The 21,698-nt window shown below is 35.6% G+C and overlaps 4 protein-coding genes across 5 annotated transcripts; 3 read left to right on the top strand and 1 right to left on the bottom strand.

Moving 5' to 3' along the window:
* The first annotated feature begins 46 nt into the window (after positions 1-46).
* On the top strand, positions 47-4,246 carry LOC107426054 (aspartic proteinase CDR1). Of its 2 annotated transcripts, none has more exons than XM_048480849.2 (2): positions 47-3,105; positions 3,836-4,246. In XM_048480849.2, the coding sequence occupies exon 1, from the start codon at positions 540-542 to the stop codon at positions 1,944-1,946; it is 1,407 nt and encodes a 468-aa protein (XP_048336806.2). In that variant the 5' UTR covers positions 47-539; the 3' UTR covers positions 1,947-3,105; positions 3,836-4,246. The 2 variants fall into 2 exon arrangements, with proteins under 2 accessions (XP_048336806.2, XP_048336807.2); XM_048480850.2 differs by having other exon boundaries at positions 3,847-4,246.
* Positions 4,247-7,396: 3,150 nt separating this feature from the next.
* On the top strand, positions 7,397-9,427 carry LOC107426053 (bidirectional sugar transporter NEC1). The gene is made up of 6 exons (XM_016036142.4): positions 7,397-7,985; positions 8,088-8,124; positions 8,226-8,436; positions 8,526-8,687; positions 8,801-8,920; positions 9,019-9,427. The coding sequence occupies exons 1-6, from the start codon at positions 7,937-7,939 to the stop codon at positions 9,253-9,255; spliced, it is 816 nt and encodes a 271-aa protein (XP_015891628.3). The 5' UTR covers positions 7,397-7,936; the 3' UTR covers positions 9,256-9,427.
* Positions 9,428-10,084: 657 nt separating this feature from the next.
* On the top strand, positions 10,085-11,906 carry LOC107426048 (protein PXR1). Its single transcript, XM_016036135.4, has 3 exons — positions 10,085-10,384; positions 10,928-11,037; positions 11,390-11,906. The coding sequence occupies exons 1-3, from the start codon at positions 10,210-10,212 to the stop codon at positions 11,699-11,701; spliced, it is 597 nt and encodes a 198-aa protein (XP_015891621.3). The 5' UTR covers positions 10,085-10,209; the 3' UTR covers positions 11,702-11,906.
* A 3,529-nt stretch (positions 11,907-15,435) lies between these two features.
* Positions 15,436-19,428, bottom strand: LOC107426075 (protein TRANSPORT INHIBITOR RESPONSE 1). Its single transcript, XM_016036171.4, has 3 exons — positions 18,697-19,428; positions 16,792-17,284; positions 15,436-16,660 (listed from the first exon to the last, which is right to left on the bottom strand). The coding sequence occupies exons 1-3, from the start codon at positions 19,158-19,160 to the stop codon at positions 15,848-15,850; spliced, it is 1,770 nt and encodes a 589-aa protein (XP_015891657.2). The 5' UTR covers positions 19,161-19,428; the 3' UTR covers positions 15,436-15,847.
* Positions 19,429-21,698: the final 2,270 nt, after the last annotated feature.

A 21,698-nucleotide genomic window follows, 5' to 3' on the forward strand; every position in this document is an offset into this window, starting at 1 on the left:
GACTCCAAGCATTCAAAGATGTATCTGTTTCCCCAGCTTCAAACTTTATATGGTATTAAATGACATCATAATTGGGATGGTGCTGGAAATATGTATAGAGAGAAAGAGAGAGAGATTTGACTATGAAGTAACGTGTTTAGGAGCAATTCCTCCCTTGACTTTGTAAAACAATTTGAAATAGCAGCCTCATATCTACTCTGATATGGATCAGATTCTTATTATTGAATGAATTGTCAAATTTCAGTGTATTTCCATTCCACTTTTCTCCATTGGAAAATCTCAACCAGTTGAATTATAGAGAAAGGGTATGCTGATAATGGTATAAATATGTGTCATCCTTTCTTTTAATGTTCTGGGGTGAGTTATTAGGATCATACACCCAAATCCATTCTCATGATTCTAGCTGTATATTTTGTTGCTATTCACACGCTAAAGTAATTAATTACTTCTTGCTTTTAATTAAATGCATCTTTGTGTTTTTTTCCCTTTCATCAACTATAAATGTTTCTCCCAATTCAGCCTGTTCCTCAAAATAGAACATGGCGCTTACTGGGCAAATAAAATTTCCTTTAGTCTTCTTCATCCTTTCAAGCTACTTTTTCTCAAGCTCACACTATTCTCTTGTACTCGCAAGCTCCATTAATGGCTTAACCATCAAACTCGTTCAAAGGGACTCCTCTGAATCACCACTATATGCAGGCAATCTCAAAAGGCGAGAGAGAATAAATCGCCTTGTTCACTACTCAATAGCTCGAAACCACAACTTTGCTGCCATTCCTGACACTATACGTGCTTCAATGGCTGTCCAAGGTACTATGTATATGACGCAAATCGGAATTGGAACCTTTGATACGCCTCCAAACCCACCATACAAATCCTTCTTTCTTATCGTAGACACTGGCAGTGACATTATATGGACCCAGTGCCAAGGTTGTCTTCCAAACAATTGCTTCCGTCAGAAGCAACCACCTTTTCCATCTAGTCTTTCCCGTACCTACGGTTCGCTTCCCTGTGACAGACATCCATTTTGCTTCCGAGGACAATGCATTGGAGATGCCTGTTCATACAGAGTCAGATATGTTGATAACTCAACCACGCACGGAATTCTAGCCACCGAGAAATTCACTTTTGGTTCGAATAACAACAGCACCGAGACCATTAACAATATGGTATTTGGTTGTGGGATTGATAACAAGAACTTCCGCTTTGCAGCGGAACAACGGGAAGAGAATCAGATTGCTGGTATACTTGGTCTTGGATGGGGAATTAGATCATTCACCAATCAGATAAAATCTCAGAGCCAAGGCAGATTCTCTTACTGCCTGATGCATCTTCTGGATCCCCATTCCTCTTCCATGTCTCTAAGATTTGGTGCTGACATTCCCATATCACCAAACATGCGTGTAACTCCAATGTTTCCAGAGTCAAGAAGCAAACCAGAAGGATCTTACTACTTGCAGTTGGATGCCATAACCATTGACATGTCCGGACTTGGCCTTCTCAAGAACTCGTCGAGAATAACACACGGTGGGAAGTGCATTATTGATTCAGGGGCAGCAATATCACATATTGATAGAATTACCTACGGTGTGCTGAAAGTGGAACTTATGAGGGTGTTCAGGCGTTTGAATATGACAAGGATCGGAGCGAAAGAAGGTTTGGATCTTTGCTATGAAATGCCAGCAGGAAGGCATATTGGTTTTCCAAGATTCAAGTTCAATCTTCGAAATGCAGATCTTGAGGTTAAGGCTGATGGGAGTTTCATTGTTTTCAATGATGAGTCTGGGAAACAGGTTGTTTGCTTGGCAATGCTGGGGAGTAAGGTGCCTGGTGTGAGCACCATTGGAGCATTCCAGCAGGTTGATAACCGATTCATATATGACACTAGTCAGTCCAAATTGTATTTTACTCCTCAGGATTGCTCTAGCTCTACTTCACGTGCATGAGATTGCTTTTATTTTATATGGAATAAATTTCGTCTCTTTGTTTTGTTCATTACTCAAATGTTTTGTCACTAAAAACAAAAAACAAAAAGACAAAATTGTATAACTTTTATCAGCAAAACTTTTTGTTATGAAATTTTTTATTATTATTATTTTTTTTAATCCTTGTGGACAATATAGTGTGGCCCACTTGGTGGAATTTTGCAATAACCAAATCGCAGTATTAGTGGAAATACTATTGGGCCTCAACACAACGAGACTGGCCTAAATCAAACTCGGGACCGAAGCCCATAAGTACCAAGAGTAATATTGGGCTAGAATAATATATGAGCTTTTTTTAAGATATTAATTCTCATTCTTATATACATTTTATTTAAATATTTCCTGATGCATATGCAAACTCCATTTTTTTTTTTTTTTTTTTTGAATTTCTCTGTTTTCTGGATATTTGAAAATTGAATAGAGAATCTTTCTAACGGCTAGTTTCAAATCAAGCTCTCGCAACAATCTCCGATACTCATCCCCTTTCCAAACCAAAATAGGCCCTTTACACTTCCCAAACTCTTCTGAAGCAAATTCCAAGTTTCCTAGAAACCAGTCACTCCCATGAAAGCACAAGAAGCAAAAGGGGGTTCAGAAAAGCAACTTCCTTTTAAGGGCAATCGGACGCCTTATGCCCAAATTCGCCGCGACGGCCTCACAGCCAAATCGGGGCTCCTACCGCCAGTTATTGAACTCTTCGGTGACGCTGAATGGCTTTCGTGGCTCCTCTGAAGCCGGCTTGAGGTTCGACCTCCAGAGCCGCTCGATCTTCCTGGTGCGAGGCAATCGCTGGTTATGAGACTGTGTGAGCCAGAGCCGCCCCGCTCTGGTAGTAAGCGGAGATTGATATTGGTATTGATAGGGTTAGGGTTTTGGATGATTTGGGGGGTTGAGAGAAAGAGAGAGGGATTCAGGTTTTGATGACTAAGAGGGGTCGTCTTGCCGTTGCTTTTCAAGAATGAAAGAGGTTGATCTCCACCACGTTAATATCAATTTGGAGAATATTCGTAGGGCTGCGTTAGACGGGTATGTTGATTATGCTTTTGCTGAATTTGGGGGTGTTCAACCACCAGTTTATCCTGGCTTGTTCACTGTTTGGGGAAGTTTGGCTACAAGCAAGGTGAGAGTGTTATTCTAGTCATTGACATTTGTAAATTGATGTTAGTATGTGCTTGTTTTCTATGATTTTGCCAATTCTCAAACAATTGCTTTATTTATTTTTTACTATTCCTTATACGTATATGGAAGATGTGGACAAGAAATGCCATATTTTTAAGTGTGTTTTTGTTCTGTGGTTATCTTTATATTCCAAACTTGTTTCACTGTGTGACATTATTTTTCAAGCTTAATGCTTATCCTGTTGGACCAGTGTATGTTGATATTCTGGTTTTGGCCATGGCCTGGTTTTTCCTCACACTTATTGTCAAAGACATCATTGTTTTTTTTTTTCCTACCATGTTACTCCATTAGGCAAGCTTTAACAAAAAAAGAAATTTTGGGAGTGTGATTGATCTTTTGGAATATGTTTTGTTTCCACTGTCTAATTGGATTGCATATTGTTTTGATAATACAATATTGCTGGTGATAAAAGAATGATATAATAAATTTTGGCGCTCTTAAAGTTGATTATGTGGAATGACTGGTGACAGAAAATGTTTCAAAGCAATTCATTTAAGCAGCCTTGTTTATATTAGTTTCTTTTCCCACCTAAGATGCCTTATATGCAGTTGTATCATGGTCTGCTGACATTAGTGCATGAGGTTTAAGCTTAGCAAAAATTATACGATTATTGAAGTAGAATTACTTGTTTTACTTTTCTGATTATAGTGCTGAATTACTTATTTGCACAGCTTGGTCTCAGGTTTCCCTTTATACTACCACTTAAGCTATCTTGAGGGCAGGCCATGTCTCTCCAAGGGAAAGCGCAAAGACTGGAGCAGCTGAGGATAGAAATTTTTTGTGTTTGTTTTTGTAATTTTGTAAGATTCAGTGTTGGTTAGGATGAAAGAAAGGACCAAGGAGGCTCTGATGGAACACTTGTTTTAATAAAAGATATATGATTTTCTGGTTTGAGGGAAGAAGGGACATCTCCGGATCGCCGAGGCTCTCTTCCCTCTGGTGAATGGTGAGCGGTGAGTGGTGTGTGGTCTGCTGTGTTGTCTTTCTTTTTCCTTTCTCACTTCCCTTCTTTCCCTCTCTAATTTTCTTTTCTCTGCATGCTTTCTTCAATCTTTATCTGCTTTTCCTCTCCTCTTTCACTATTTGCTTTCTCTCTTGATTTCTCTTGTGATTTGTCTCTCTACTTTATCTCCCTGTTTTCTTTCTCTATTTTATTTTTTCTTCTTTACTTTCTGTTTTTTATGTATCTCTACATTTCTTGTCCACTTTTTTCTATACTTTTGTCCCTGTTTTTTTTTTTCTCTCTTAATTTCTTTGTCTGCATTTCGTATATTTCTCTTTTTAGTTTTCTGCTCTATTTCTCAGTATGCTTCTTATCCTTCTCTTACTATTTTTCTCTCTTCAAAGTTTTCTCTTTGCTTTTCTCTCACTGATTTCTAGAAGCATTTCTGTCTAGTTTTTCTCTTTCAGATAAATTGTTTAATCCACATGCTATCACTGCCCAATTTATGTGAAAATTTCTTTTATGTCCCTAGGAGGCTAAAAAAATGCCAAAAAAACAAAAATTACAAAACGAAATGGAAAAAGATACATTATTACTATTATTTTATTAAAATCCTGCATACAAAAACAAAATAGAAAATATGATTACAAATATATATATATATATATATATATATTAGAACACAAGAGAGATGTGTTTACCCAAAAGTAAAAGGTTAAATAGAGAAAATTAGTAAGCACTCTTAATAAGAAATGAAATTTTATATAAAATATAGTATTATATAAAACATTGCATGTATAAGATTATATATAGACAAGAATTGCATGTAATAAATAAAAATAAAAAAATCTGTTAAGAAACCAGTAAACCTAAAATAAGAAATTCGAAAAAAAAAAAAAAAGCCTAACATATTTTTAAAGCATTAAACAAAGTAATATGTTTTTTTAAAATAATAAGATACAATAAAATTAAAATATAATAATTACGTTTAAAACATTTTACCTAATATATAAAAATTATTAGTATTATTCATTATTACAAAATTTAAAACACAGATAAGAAACCAGTAAAGTTTAAAAAACACATTTTTTTAATACTTCAAAATTCTATTCCTATTTGCTAAACCAAAATAGAATTTTACCGTAGTTTGTACTAATTATCAATAAAACAGTACTAAAAAGTTTAAAACATAATATAACTTTTGAAATAAAAAAACTAAAGCAATTAAAGCATAATAATTACTTTTGAAAACATTTTATATACATAAAAATTATTAATATTATTCGTTTTTTCAAAACATTATTAATATTATTCATGTACTATATATATAATATTTCAAAATTATATTATTATTGCAAAACTAAAACAGAATTTGGCTGTAGTCTGTAATAATTATAAATAAATTAGTGCTAAAAATATCTTAAAGGCTTAAATTATGGTAGAGGGACATAAATGAAATTTCATTTTATTGGGCATTAATAACATGTGGAATAAATGATTTACAAAGAAAGATCAACTAGAAAGAAAAGACTAAAGAAATTAGAAAGAGAAAATGTAGAAAAAGAGAAAGTGGATATAGAAGGTATAGAGAGATAGGGAGATAACTATGGAGAAAGTATGAATGTGTAGAGAGAAATTAGAGGGAGAAAGCAGTGAGAGTGTAGAGCTAAAGTAGCAAAAAATGTAGAGAGAAATGAAAGGATAGTGGAGAGAAGATGTAGATAGAGAAGGAAAAGTGGTTGTGAGATAAAAAGTAGAGATATAAATTATATAGAGAAGATAGTAGAGGAAAAGAATAGAGAAAGAATGGAGCAGAGCGAGTGGGAAAGTAGCGAGAAAGTAGAGAGGGATAGGAGAGTAAAAGGGAAAATAGAAAGACGAGAGAAAATGGAGAGAAAATAGGAGGGGTATTTTGCATCTGTGTAAAAAAAATTATGTTTATATAATTTTGATTTGCATCTCTTATAATTGAGCTTGCTAGCTATTCTAAAAACTCAAATCTAATATAATTGTATACAAATATTCATTCATTTATATATAAATTTTTTTTTTTCATTTAAATTTGTTTCAAATCTAATATATTACGAATACTAGATTATAAAAAATAAAAAATAAAAATGCATTAACAAAAAGATAGATTGTAAAGAAAACAAGAAGACCCATAATAGTTAAGGGAAAATGCTTATGAACATTAATATATATTTTTGGTGAGCAAGACATTAATATATATATATATATATAATAAGCAAACTTTTTCTTTGACTTGATATATAAGAAAACTAAGATGATATAAGATTTCATGTATGAGAGATCGTTCCCCAAGAATCAATTGAACCTAGCTAGCTAGCTAGCCTGGTAGGACAAAATTTACACGTTTGCTAACTTAAAAAAGGTTTCTAGAAACTTTCAATTTTTTTGGGAAAAAGTAACGATAAAAGTGTTCAATGAAGAAAAGTACATTATATCAAAAAAAATTAACAAACTAAAACTTTTTCAGCCATAGAAATTGTAAGGTTGATGAAACTTTCTTTTGTTGTGTACATGAAACTTAAATTTCTTTTCTTCCTCTTAGTTGTGCTAGCATTTAATTAGTATTATTACTGTTCTAGTTACTGAAATAAGCATAACCATTTCAAGAAAAATCAAATCAAGCTGGTTTTTTCAACATTACGGTAAAGAACCGCGTGAACACAATTGTAAAGTTTCATTGATTCATGTTTACGGTGCTTAATGATGAGGAACAACAAATTTTATCATATGCTTGTTTATAATGCTTAATGATGAAACTTTTTTTTTGCCCTGTACATGAAACTTAAATTTCTTTTCTTCCTATTAGTCGTGCTGCCGTTGAAGTAGCATTATTACTCTTTTAGTTACTGGAATCAGAAATGCCATTTCAAGAAACTAAGCTGATTTTTTCAACGTTACAGTACAGAACCAGTGCTAACACATTAATTAATGTAAAAGGTGATCAATTAGTGCTTAATGATGAGGAATAACAAATCTTATCATATGCGTGTTTATAGTTCATAAATTCCAAGTAGAGTTTCAGATTGTTTATCAAGCAAAGAGAAAGTGAAAAGCAGAGTAGTTTTATGTATTTATGTAGTTTTCTTGGGAAAAAAATATATATATTGTGTTTAGGATTGGAAACTCGGTAAATCTATCACACATAATGTGTTGGAGATGTATCATATAATATTCAATGTTTTTTTGCATGTGTGATGAATCAACCCTTTGGTCTCCTGCCTCATAGTTTGTTTTCCATACTAAGAATAAATAAGAAATTTAGTGATCAGCAAAACAAACGCGGTATTAAAAGGAGTGCAAAAACCGTTTGAACGTAACGTTTAGTGGGCTACCACGTCTCACATAGTCACATGCCAATTCCAACCCCCTTTGTCTAAAACGCCACAAGAAAATAGAAAAGCCAAAAACCTCCTCATCTTTGGCAAACGTAAACAGAGAGTCTTGGCCACCACTACTAGTCATATTTGGCTTTTAATTCATCAATCATTTGCTTCACGTCACCTAATAGGCTTTGTACTCCAAGAGCTTTCATCTGAAGCTCCCTTCAAAACGCCATATGATACAGAAAGAGGTTTTCCCCAAAACCTCATTTGTTTGTTTGTCGAACTAGCTCCAAGCCAAAAGCATTCTAAAGCAAACCACATCCATGCCAGTGCCACCATCATATTTGAACCTTTTCCTAGTGGTATATACTATATATTCACACCCCCCTTACCATGAACCATTCCAAGCTCTCTGTCTTGATCAGCTCCACTCATAGTATAATAGCTTTTGATCTCAACAGAGCTTCATAGCAAGAATGGCACATTTGGCTCCTCATCAATTGGCTTTTGTGTTTGGCATTCTTGGTATATCATCAACCAAACTTATAATTTCTTAATATTTACTTTTAGTTCTTTGGTTTCCTCTATCTGACCCTTTTCTTTCTTCTATCAATTTTTTTAACACAGGCAACATTGTGTCCTTCCTTGTCTACCTAGCACCAATGTAATCTCTTTCTTTCTATATCTACATTATATACATAATGGGACTTTTTAAATATTGATGTTAACTGATATTAGTTTTGTTTTCCATTTGGTATTACATAGACCAACATTTTATAGGATTTTCAAGAAAAAATCAACAGAAGGGTTTCAAGCTATTCCTTATTCAGTAGCATTGTTCAGTGCTATGCTCATGCTCTACTATGCTTTCCTTAAAAGAAATGCATTTATGCTCATCACCATTAATTCCATTGGGTGTGCAATTGAAACAATTTACCTTACAATGTACGTGATTTATGCATCGAGAAACACCAGGGTATTTACTTTGTCTCTCTTCATCTTCTTCTCTTTTCCCTCTTTTAATCTTATAAACTACAATAACTTTTTGACAAAAATTTGTTGCAGATTTATACAATAAAGCTGCTTAGCCTGTTCAACGTGGGAGCTTATGGTTTGATTCTACTTTCTACATCCTTTATTCCAAATCATTCTGAGAGGCTTGCGGCAGTCGGATGGGTTTGCGCTGTGTTTTCTGTTAGCGTTTTTGCCGCCCCTCTTGCTATCATGGTAATTAATTATTAACTCAAATCAAAACTATCTGAAGGTCTATTATATTTCATGCATTCATAAAATCCATTAATTTCTTTGCATTGATTTTACTGATTTACTGTTTTCTTCAGAGGCAAGTTATCAAAACGAAGAGCGTGGAATACATGCCGTTCTCCTTGTCATTCTGCTTAACTCTCTGTGCCGTAATGTGGTTCTTTTATGGCCTTCTAATAAGAGATTTCTTCGTTGCGGTAAAAATAGTCAACTCAATTTGACATTCTTGCTCATAAATTGTAAAATTTAGATAATCTGAGTTCTAAACATGGTTGTAAAATGTTCCATTTTTCAGACACCAAACATTCTTGGATTCACATTTGGAATTGTTCAAATGGTGTTGTACATCGTCTACAAGGATGGCAAAAAGAGTGTCTTGCCAGAATTCAAGCAAGCTGATTTTTCAAATGGTGATCATGAACTGAACAAAGAGAAGATTATAAAGGAGTTAAGTATTGGAGGTGAACAAATATGCAGAGAGAACATAGAAAGCAATAGTGAAGCTGTTGGCGATGAATCTATTATAGTCTGAGCATACATAATGCACTGAAAATATGAGGAGCATCTTACATTTCTCAAGTATATTGGAATATAAAGACCAAAGGCAAAAAGCCTATAAAGCTAGCCCCTACAGGAGGGTACTTCAAACAAAGAGCTATATTTATATATATATATATATATATAATACAAGAAGGATTACATTTTTGTTGTTGGTTACTATGGATCTATAACTTCTATATTACCGGTTTTATAAAATAATTTTTTGTATAATTCTTTCCATTTGCTGGCATATATAGTTTAAGGGGATGGAGTAAATTCTCCTCCCGATAGCCGGTAACAAATTATGACTTGGTGACCAAGTCCATATTATGCCATTCAATTATTTATCTTTTCTCTCTTTTTCATGGCAGTGAATAGGAAGGAAAAGTAAAGAGTAGCTTTAGTATTCAATTTAAAAGGTGAAACAATTCACTAATTTGCTAAGAAACGAAATAAAAAGATGAACCAATCCAACCCTTTCAAATTATATTGGATAATATGATTCATAATAAATTTATATTCTACATGTATGGTTTCTATAGAACTATACCCATCGGTTATTAAGGATTTTTCGTCTTATAACAAAATAAAAGGAACTGAAAAGTAAGAAAAAATATATCTAATTTCATTTTAAATTAAAGTATGAATCAGAATTATTAATTTAAAAAATAATCCGAGTGAGAAAAAAGAAGGCAAAAGTTAAGGTTAGATTTTACCCCAAAAAAAAAAAAAAGTAAACAGCTAATAATATCAAGACACGTGCACAATTTAATGATGGGATCCTAATATCGGCCGTAGACGACCAGTTTTCCCTGATTTAGCCCCGCCGAGTAATTGGACACTGCTCTGCAAATTAGGGTTTCCAATTTCGTGCTCTTTTTTCTCTTTGTCCCAATCTAAATAATACTGAATCAATTTCTAACTGGTTTTCAAATTCCTGTCAAACATGAAGAAGCAGACCACAGAAGGCGAAGGAAACAAAGGAAGAAGTAACGAGGGCTCGAAATCGATAAACATGAAGAATAGGAATTGGAAGCCCAAGGAAAAGAAGAAGATGAGAGGCCTCTCACTTGAAGCTTTTGCTAATGCCAAAAGCGGCTGCTACAACCCATCAACGATAAGTATAAAAGCCTCATCCTTTATTCTCTGTTTTCAGTTTTTTAATAAAATCGTTGTTCCTTTTTTGCTGATTATAATTACTTCACTGTAATTGGGGTTAATTTATATGGATTTGTGGAATTTGAAACTTTGTTGAGCTTGTAAGAAGTCTTAGTCAATTGTTGAAAATATATACATTTATATATTAGGAATTTACAATTCATTGAAAGCTTAGTCCTCCAATGCTAAATTGTTTTGTCGAATTCTAGCTGGGGTTAGTTTTTCTCTCAGAATTATATAACGAAACATGTAGAGTTCTTTTCTTTTTCTTGAATATTATATGTGTATTGGACAATTCCTGTCATATTAGTACCCAAAAATTGTCAGATACGAAAATTCTGTAGCTGTATTTGTAATCTGGTCCAGAAATGATCATACCAGTAATAGATAATTAGATAGGAAATTCTATTGTGTAACTGAATTGGAGGGAACTTTTTTAAGTTTTTCTTAATTATGTTTGCTATATTCTACCATTTTAAATGACAGGGTTCTCTCTTTTTTCTCAGAGAAGCAAAGAGAGTTTTATAAGAATGCCAAGTATGTGAAAAAGTATAAGAAGTCAATAAAGCAACAAAGTCAGCAAAATGAGGTTTCCACAGCTATTAGACCCTACGAGGTTTGCTACAATACTCAATTTTTCTTTTTTTTTATTGTTAGCTTTTGTTGGTTTATCTTTGGAAAACAGGTTAACTTGAATTATATCTCAAATGCTGAGCTTTCTATAAATGTTAGTTTTTGTCACTGGTTTTCTGTCTGTTTTTAGAAAGAATTTGAATCAAGCTTTAGTTGAGAGGCTCAGTCTCCAAGCATCATATAGTTTCTTCTATGTCTGTCTTGATTTAGAATTTAGCATACACTGAGTGATGTTGCTTAGAAATTGATACTACAATTCCTTTTCAAGACCTACTCCTAAATGGATATTAATCCGCAGAGATCATAAGTTGCATATTTATTCTTGGCGGTTGCAGGATGATAAGAAAACGGAAGATGGTCGTGAAATGGATATGGAGAAGAAGAAGAAGAGAAAGAAGAATTCACTTACTTTGAGACAATTGTATGAGAAGAAGCATGAAGAGGAAGTCAAGAAAAGGAGGGAGAGAGAGGCAATTATTCAGGCAAAGAAAGAAGAGAGGGAAAAAGCCCAAGCACGGAGGAAGGCTACAAGGGAGAATATGCTCAAGAAGACAAGGTCAGGTCAGCCTGTTATGAAATACAGAATTGAACATATCTTGGAGAGTTTACAGGATGCAACAAGGAACGGAGATGGAAAAACTCACTAAATTGAACTTAAACCTCCTAAAAGTGTCTGGTTGCCGCATCTTGGCTATCACAATGGGTCTTGTTAGTTCCAGTTGTGATCTTTTGGAGATGTTTATTGCTTGAAGTACTCGTGTTAAATTACCCAATTCACTGAAATTTTCAATATTACATATGTAAAACCTTAATGCAATTTTGATGCTTTGATGAGCCAAATTTTTCCTTGTATGTTTCATGCTTCTGCATTAGTTAGAATTTACATTAATTAATATTTTGTGTTAAAAGAAGCATGTTAAACTCTTAAAATAATCCTGATTATCTTTATGCCATACCTGCGACACCATCCCCTCTAGCCAATCAGGAGATGAGGGGGCTAATAATCAAGTTCTGTTAGAATAATTTTTTATTTAACAAACAGAATAAATTATTCTCATACTTAAATTCTCATGATCAAGTTTATTATTCTCATACTTAAATTCTCACGATCAAGTTTTGCAGCTATGGAAAAAGATGAATCTTTGGTAGTAAATAGAAATGATTTTCCGTACTCTGTTGCGAAACCATGAATAACTAATGAAATACATGAGAATAACTAAGCTCATCTCATCATGGTTACACAATTTGATCGAACATAAAGCTGAAAGCAAACAACAATATATTCTATTCAGGCACACAGAGAGTTCTTGGGCAGGTTTGGAACAATCCAATCCATTCAATCAGAACAAAACTGTCAAGTCATGCGATACACGATGAAGACCCTGCGCCTTTGAGGTGGTTTGCAGATTATCAAAAGAGTAATAGCTATAACAACAGCCATTAGAAGTCCCATGAGACTCAAATTTCCTTCACTTAGTTCAGTACAAACAACTTTTCCCATCTCCGACGCTTAAGCACCGAGTTCTCCTGCAATTTCTTTTTCAGTCAAAAATGGCGAGGAGAAGACGACTAAGAGATGGTGGAAACTTGGGACGCTATTTCACTTAAAACTGTCCAGGTCAAGTGTATTGGTTGGGAAGTTCGTATTATTAGTCTTGCGTTTATTTTACGTGGAAGCTTTTTTTCTAAGTTTGTGGGCCGTGGGATGTTGATTTTATAGCCTATAAAAGCTGAATTAACAACAATGAAAAATATCCATCTTCATTTTATTATTGTGCATTTGATTTACCGGTTTCACTTAGGAGACCTTTTCTGGTTTTCTCACTATTTGTTATGTTGAAGATTGAAAAGACCCAATTAGAAGCTCTACATCTTTGAAAGTTCAACTTCCCAACCTAAAGGGGTTAGCTCATTTTTGGATCATCAGATAGAGGCCCTTAGCCCATTTGTGGATCATGATCATAACATATCGGCCTCGCCCATAAACCCCTACACTGGCCTAGCCTCTTTTTTTTTTTTTTTTTGGTTGTCTTCCTGCAAAACGCTTATCCACAAAGTCCTGGTTATTTTTCCTTCCTTTTGTGTTGGTTTTGCCTTTTGAGAGGATTGAGAGTAAATGAGAAAAGGGAATCCAAGTAAGAAGTCAGGAATCCACAATCATGAATTTACAGTGGCAAGTTGGTCACCTTGGCCCACTAAACCATATTAACAAAAAAGGGCCAGTGAGAAAGTTAATAATGTGCTATATACATAATGCATCAGAAGTATCACTAATTTTGGTACAACAAAGAGACGATGGCCCACACACTGTAGACTAAAGGGGGATTGTAAAACTTTTAACTGACCCATTTCCAACTTTGTGATGATGAAGTTTCATGCCGTTTGCTGTGAAATCATGATAAGGGTAAGGATGAAACAGTAGGGAAAAAAAAAATATACACACACACACACACACATATATCAGAGTGATGAAATCAGCAAAAGAATTACAGGAAGGAGAACATAATTGCATCAAAATGATGATGATGATGATGCTGATGATGATCAAGATCAAACGTGTGGCCATCATCAACCAATAAAAACGCCTGCCAAATTTTGGGTGGGCCCACTAACTTCTACTGTTATCACTTACCTTTCTCTTTAATCTCCTCAAAATGTGTCAGTATCTGGTGGGGGCCTGTGAGGACGTGTATATGTAATGTTACTTTCAGCCTTACCTGTCCTTTTTTATTAATTACAAATTATTTTGTGGGGTTTTATTAAAAATTGAGGGGGTGTTATAATCAGACTGAGAGTGGGTTTGTATGCGGTATAATTTCAAAAGGGATTTAAGTACTTTGGTTGCTGGGTCATCAGGTGGTGGTGTGGACTAGAAAAGAGAGCGTGAATGAAGCAAAAAGTTATGGACACTATCCAATGTCACCGAATCTATCACGTGGCTCAACAGTCGAGGTCTCTCTCTCTCTCTCTCCCCCCTCCCAATAAAATTCAACAAAAAGTTGAGGTTACCATGCACACCTGAAGACGAGAACATTTTCCTTTTTTTTTTTTTTTTTTTCCTTTCCTTTTACCAAAATGACCTCTCTTTCTCTCTCTCTCTCTCTCTCTCTCTCCATTTTACTGCCCCCAGTAAATTTTAGCTTTTTTTACTTTCCATTTCATTAGATTGCTTTCCTCTCCTATCCCTCCAAATAAACAGTTTATGATTTTTTATGTCCTCTTATATTAATTTTTCAGTCCCAAAAATCAATTAAGTTTAACCCCATTGGTAAATATTTCTCTTTGTTGTTGTGGCTATGGAAATGTAGTATCATTATTGGGAAGGCTTTATTTTTTATTTTTATTATTTTTATTTTTTTTGGGTAAGAAAAGGGCCAGCTTTGATTTAAGTCAAAAAAATTGTTGAACAGGGATAGGGGCATCCCTCGCGGTATGAACAAAGTGCGACATCATGGATCAGCTTTTAAACAATTCTTTCCCTCCTTTACACACACACACACACACACACACATATATATATATATATATATAATGTGTGTGTGTATATTTTCGTCAGAAGAGACCAACCTTCTATAGGGCAGTCTCAGATGATTGAAGCCTTTGTCAATCCAAAAACAATTGCTTTTCCTTTTTTTTTTTTTTTTTTTTTCCTTAAAGAATGTTGATTTGATGAATAGAACTTAAAATTTAACAAAAAGATAAGAACGATCATCGTGATGTAGTTCTTCAAAGGGTAGTGACAGAAAAGATTATCCAGTTCTATGATATCTCTGGCCAAATTCAATTTGATTTTCCGATTATTCTACAAAATAAAACACAAAAGAAAAGTGAAATAAGAATCAGAATCAACAAAATGCCTACAGAGGTAGATAGGGCAAGCCTGTAAAGACTGTTTTGGATGAATTTGGTACAGGCAGAAAACATATAATGAGGAACAAATGCCCAAAACGAATGCTACCGGAGACGAGTGCAAATCCCAACCAAAACCACACTAAAATTGCTAACCTGCATGGAGTCATTTAATATAAATATTGTGTTGATTGTCGAATAAGATGGATAGATTTACTTTCAAGGAAATTCAAATTTTCAATGGAGAACGGCAAGGAGAAATTTGCCATGGAAAGACATATTTTAAGGGGTCAAAATTTGAAAATTCACAAGACACAATCAGTTTGACACAAAACCGACTGTCAAATACATCAGGATTCAAAGCATTAAATATTAATCCGGCACTTTTCAGCTACAATATATAGATTTGCGTTATTAGTTATATTAGGTAATTTCTAGTTGCAGCAAAAAGTTCAATCGAAAATTTTCTCCTCTAAACGAGCCTTAAAAGGAAGAAAAACAAGGAGGCATATAAACATTACCAATCTGAGTGTAATAGAATATGAAACTTTATTTCCTTCGTGAAGGCTAACAATGATACAAATGGGTCCACAAGATAATTACTTCCTGCTGAAAACAAGGCAGCATAAATGCATAAACATGCAAAAGTCTGCAGTAGTATACAAGGTGACTATGCCGAATAAAATAACTCTGTCCAATATCATATGACAACAACAACAGCAGTCTAATCTCTTTATTAATTTACTAACTGGTATCCCATAGCTCAGCCAACGAGTAAAATGAATGGCAAGAGAGCTCTTGAGCCTCTGTATACCCCTCCCTCCCATACCTCTTGTCGTTCCCACTCTCAATCAGAGCTGCAACTATATTAGGCTTACATAAAATCAAATGCAGAACAATGACTACCATATAAAGCATGCACCTGCCTGTACCCACTTCAGACATCAGATGATGTTTAATTTATGGGGCTTGAAGTCAGAATCTCCACCCATGGTCCAAACAAATCCAGGCATGTCGGACCTAGGACCAGCAACAGACCGATAAATGTAGAGCTTCTCAACAGGGCAGCTTTCTGGCCTAGTATCTGGGTGTCCCCTCTCATCAATAACTTCAACATTAAGCCTGGGCATCTTCTGACCTAGCAGCTTACATGCTCCATAACTCACTGAGCAAGAAGACATCCAAAGGGATCGCATTGTCTCCAGCTTTGCAGCATTGGCCAAAAGAGCCTTATCACCAAAAGGGCAGTCCCTAATCTCCAGTTTCCGAAGATTTTCACACCCAGATAACACATGATGAAGCCCCAAGTCACTGTCTCCCGCAAAAGCCAAAGAAAGCATCTCTAGCTTTTTACCATGAGTACCGATATACTCAAACACACGATCGGTGAGGAGACCAGAGACTGATAACCGCCGGAGATCCTTGCAGTGCTCAACAATGGCACCAAAACCCACATCAAGCGGCTGACGAGTAAGATAATCAGGAGTATGCGGCTCAATAATACAAAGGCGAAAACATGTAAAATTAGGTTGGTTCCTGGCAATGGTCAATAAGGCAGCATTTGACATTTGACGGCAAAAGTACAAAACGGAGTGGAGTTTTGGGCAGCCTTCAGAAACAGAGACAAGGCCCTGTTCTGTCAATGCCACATTTGGTTCCATGCCAAATGGGTCAGATGGAAACACTCTTAATTCTCTTAAATCCTTGCAAGAAGCTGCAAGGGCATCGAGGCCAACATCTTCAATGTAATCCAATACCTGTAGTCACGTCCTTAATTAGCAAGAGAATGGAAATAGCAAGGGGAATATAATTGCATCTTTAATCTGACAGTCAAACACAAACGAGATCCTAACTCCATAAATGGCACAGCTTGGAATAAATAACATACCCATAGGCACTGTAAATTCTGACACTGGCTAACAAGCTTGATAAGATCAGGGCTTTGAATAGTGGCATAGCTCAAGTTCAATGTTGTCAGCCCGGGGCAGGTAGAATAAACGGCTGGAAGGTATGCTGGGACCACATCCCAGAACCCAGACAAGCTCTTCAGTTCCTTGCAGTCCGAAAGTGCTCCTGCTAGGTTAGAGAAGACATCTGGTCGTAACTCAGCTGAGTAAGCACCTGTGCCTAACTCAACCAGTTGAGGTGCCCGACGAAGAAGGTTGGCTAGCCTCTCAAGGGGCACAGCACGGTTGAGCCGAAGACTCCTCAAGTTGGGACATCGCCCCACAAGACGTTCAAGAGCAGAGAAACTAACCTCTGACACTAAGCAAGCAATATTAAGAGAAACCAATGAGGTATACGTATCAGGAAAATGGCTAAGCCAATGCCCACTCAGGTCATCCACTTCACTCTCCCGCAAGTCTAGCTCTCGCAGATTCCTGTATCAGCAAAATTAATTTTATTGGTAAATGTATCAGCATATTACGGGATTGAGACAGTTTCATCAGCTTAGCAACAAAACATTTTTAACTAATAAAGCAGTAAAGTAGATGGAAACAAAACGGTAAATATGAGATTTTTCAACAAATAAACAGCTCACGACTATCACTGTCATTGACAACGACTGGACTGTTATATATATATATATGCTATTTTCTAAAAAACCAAAGATTTAAAAGAAAAGTCACTATATACCCCAGCTGTTGATACTTTCACTCACCATTATCAGACAAAGTTTACACCCTTTCACAGATAAAAGAATCCAGAGTTCGCAATTGAAAAAGAAAATCAATAAAGGAAGTTATTCTTAAATACTCAGAGAAAATGAGGAGCTAGATCCATGGAATTTTCAAGTAACAATCTAAAAAATACTCAAACTAGACTGGAGTTATTTAAAAAAATAATTCTCATACAATAAAAGCAAATGGTAATAAAAAGAGAATCTAATTGAGAAACAGAAAACAAATCCACACTATCCAAGGAGGAACCATCCAAACATTTGAAAACAACCTCACATCACAATTGTCGTGGACTAAAAACAACCAAAATCATCTTAATTAATTTTTGCACATTAACCATTCAATAGCAACAAGTCAAATCTATAAGACATTACAGCAAAAGCTAACAAAACCAGCCCAACTATCGAATATTCACCTCCATTAGTTACCAAACTATAGGCCAAAACCATTCAAAACAAAAAAATGGCGAAAATTAAAATTCAATACAGCGAAGAGCTCGGTTAAGGGGCCCAAAAAAAGGTTGAAAAATAAATCAGGGAAAAATCTAAATGTAACAAAAGTAAAAAAGAAAATGAATCACAAATCCTGTAATATGTTATCAGAGACCATGAATGAAGCTCAAAATGAAAAGCAAATCAGATCTCTTAAAGCAATCACTAAAAATGCCAGTCAAAACACAACACCATCCATAAATGGGTTTAAAATACGAAATAAAGAATGCTTTTAGTAAGAAATGCGAAGGAATTGAACATCCAAATCATGGTGTTCCAGTGTCAAGTCGACTTAGCTCAGCTCAAATGGTAAGCCCAGTGAAGAAAATGTACCCATTTTCCCAAAACTAAACCAAGAAAACGCACAGGCGCACAGACAAAAAACGATCCAGACTTGAAGCCTCTATATTCCTTTCTAAACATTCTAAGTCATCAGAGAGGAACCCCTGGAGTTAAAATAACCAACAAATTCAGCTTGGAATGCACTACATTGACATCCATGTCAGTAAAGGTCCAAACTTTCATCTATTTTCCCTCATTTCCCAGACCACCCAAGCAAAGTTAAAACGAAGCAAAATCCAAAAAAAAAAAAAGGAAAAAAGGCACAACCAACTAACAGACCTGCAATTGGCAGCAATGGCGGCGAGCCCATCAGTACTGAATCCCTCACACGAGGAGAGGACCAAGACCTTGAAATTCTTGAAAGACTTAGCTATGAGCTCCAAGCTGTCGTCGGTGACAACCATCCTCTTGAGCCTGATCTCCTCAAGCAAAGGGTAAGCACCAATCATGGCAACGATCCAAGGCTGAACATAGCCTCCCCAGCCCTCAGGGACCAGATTGAAGTCCGCGAAGTGGGGCTTCCCTTTGAGCTCAATAGATCTCACCTCCGGGAACCGTCTGATCACCATCCTAGGGCTGACGGCATAGCAGTTGCCGACGAATATCCTCCTCCTGCACCACCTTTCTATCTCGTACCATGACTTGCACACCATGGAGATCGAGTTCCGGTCCTTATCGGACTGTATAAATGAGAACACGTGCTCCAGAACCTCTTCTGGGAACGAGTTCGCCATTCTCAGCATTACCACTATCCGAAGCTTTCTCAAACTTAGTACTCCACCAAAAGAAAAAAAAAAATTTAAAATTAAAAAAATTGAAAAATTCTTATAACAGCTTCTAATTTTCCAGAAAGTACTTAAAAGACGATGTCGTTCCCGAAGTGTGCTTCAGATTTGAACTGTGGGTTAGATCTGAGACTCCATTGACGAGCTGCTTATAGTTGCAGAGGAGAGAGAGAGAGAGAGAGAGAGAGAGAGAGAGAGAGAGAGAAATAGGAAAGGGGGGAGGGAGTGAGTAAGAGAGAGGATAAGGTTTTTATGTCGTGCTCGGTGAGGTTAGTTTTTAACCATGGTTTAATAGGTGTGGTGGGGTTTACGGTAGTGATGGTGATTGCCTGATGTGATTTAGACACGTGGGACTGGGTAGATGTGAACCGTTGGATGGGCGGTGGGAGTGGGGTGCATCTTATCCGCTGGGCGACGAAGAAGAGCCGCATAAAACTGGTGTACATAAGAGCGTGGAGCCGGGAGGCGGAGGGAGGCGATATTTTCGGCTGTTCGTTTCGTTTCGTATCGTTTAGAATTTACCGGGAGAAAACGATATTGGTGGCGAGAGGAGGGTGTTAATAAAGTGTTATAATGTGTACCGAAGTGGGTGTCGAGGGGAATCTCATGATTCGCATTGCACGGCTGGATCTAAGGGAGAGATTGGGATATTGCGGGGACCACCATATGGAGGAGGGAGAAGATGGGGAATAAATCAATTAAAAGTGTAAAAATAATAAGGAATGATTTGATGTGAAGTCTGGTTATCATGACATCATGGCCGTCCAATCATGTGTGACTGTTTCATTCTAGCTGGTACACTTATCAATCTAAATTTCCCCAAAAATTATAAGCCAAATAAATTTTTAACATATAAAATTTACAGAGCCAAAAAATAAATAACAAATAAAAGGTGCACTTTTATCAATTACATGTGCTACCAGCGTACCACTACCATTTTTTTTTGTTTGTTTTTGCTATCCCCTTACCCATTTCACAGCGGCCCAGATCTATTTTCATTATTATTGGTCATACAATGGACCATAAATGAGATTCACATTTTGAAATTCAATGCCAAAATCTCCTACATAGAATGAGCTGTATACTACTCTATATTTTCTATAGTGGATCTTTTTTCCCTCTTATTTTGGTCTCGATAAGCTGACAAGCTTCCAACCCATTTCCTGTTGTGTTACAAACCCTATTCAATCTTCAATGCCTGACAGCCCTGAGGGTTTTTTTTTTTTTTTTTTTTTAAGGTAACATTGTTTTGAACAAAGATATCTATATATGTATTTATCTTCGTAGAAATTTCATCTGCAAATAGAAAAAAGAACTTCTAAATTTAAATAATAGCACACAAGGCAGCTTTAATAATTTACAATATGAAATTTGAGTTATGCTGTTATGTTATATAGTTGTTTTTTCTACATATCACTATTTGGATACCTAACCAAACGACTCAAAACCTTCTTACTTGTTATTCAATTGGTTTGGTGTCTTTATCTTAAAGTCCAACAATTTTGGTTGTCTTTGTCTTTAACGAAGATGGGGCGAGAGGGAAAACTTTCATGGCGTGCTTCTATGTCAAGTACATGTTAATATTGCATGCACCAAAAGTGATAAAAATTATGGTTTTTGCACCTTTGCACTGATTTACAATTTGCTCTATAAACTTTGCATTTATTATCTATCCCTCCCAAATTATTAAAATTTGAAGCTACATGGTTTTTGCACCTTTGCACTGATTTACAATTTGCTCTATAAACTTTGCATTTATCATCTATCCCTCCCAAATTATTAAAATTTGAAGCTACAATATCATGCCTTAAATATAGGTGTCAATTTCCACGAAATTCAAGGAGTAAAGTGCATACATCTGTAAACTTAAAGAGGAATAAATAGCAAATGACAAGCTGAGATGGAAAATTGCAAATCATATAATATTATTTTTGCGGAATTTTCGTGGTTTTTATTTTTAATTTGTTGGTTTTTGAAATGTCAATTTTACATTTTTTAAGACATTATAAAATATATTTTTTTAATTGATATGGGGGATTGTCACCTGATAAATCCAATCCGAATACAATAATATGGAGTATATTAATATAATAATAACCGTAATAATAACGTTACTTATGAACCCAATTGAAGGGTCATGATGGGGTGAGAGATTGTTCAAAAGTACAAACAACTGCACGTTGCATCTTAATCAAGACCGTCAGATGAGGAACTTTTTTACAGTGTACGGATGGATGATGGAGAGCAGGAATTTAAAGAAGAAAAAAAGCTCCAGTAAATAGTAAGTTTTGTTCCTACAAATGGTAAAATTTCAGACAAAATTGTAAAAATACTATTCCCTAATGAAAGTACGAAACTACCCATTTTGGACCACTTTCTTCTACTTGCATCGTTACGTTCAAACCAGGGGTACATTAGTCAGTCACTGAAAAGGACATTGTATCATGGGGTTCCACTGGTTTCAGCATGGAGTCCATGGACCTGTCCCTTTATGTC

Source organism: Ziziphus jujuba, chromosome 9, assembly GCF_031755915.1.
Source record: "Ziziphus jujuba cultivar Dongzao chromosome 9, ASM3175591v1".
Lineage (NCBI taxonomy): Eukaryota > Viridiplantae > Streptophyta > Magnoliopsida > Rosales > Rhamnaceae > Ziziphus > Ziziphus jujuba.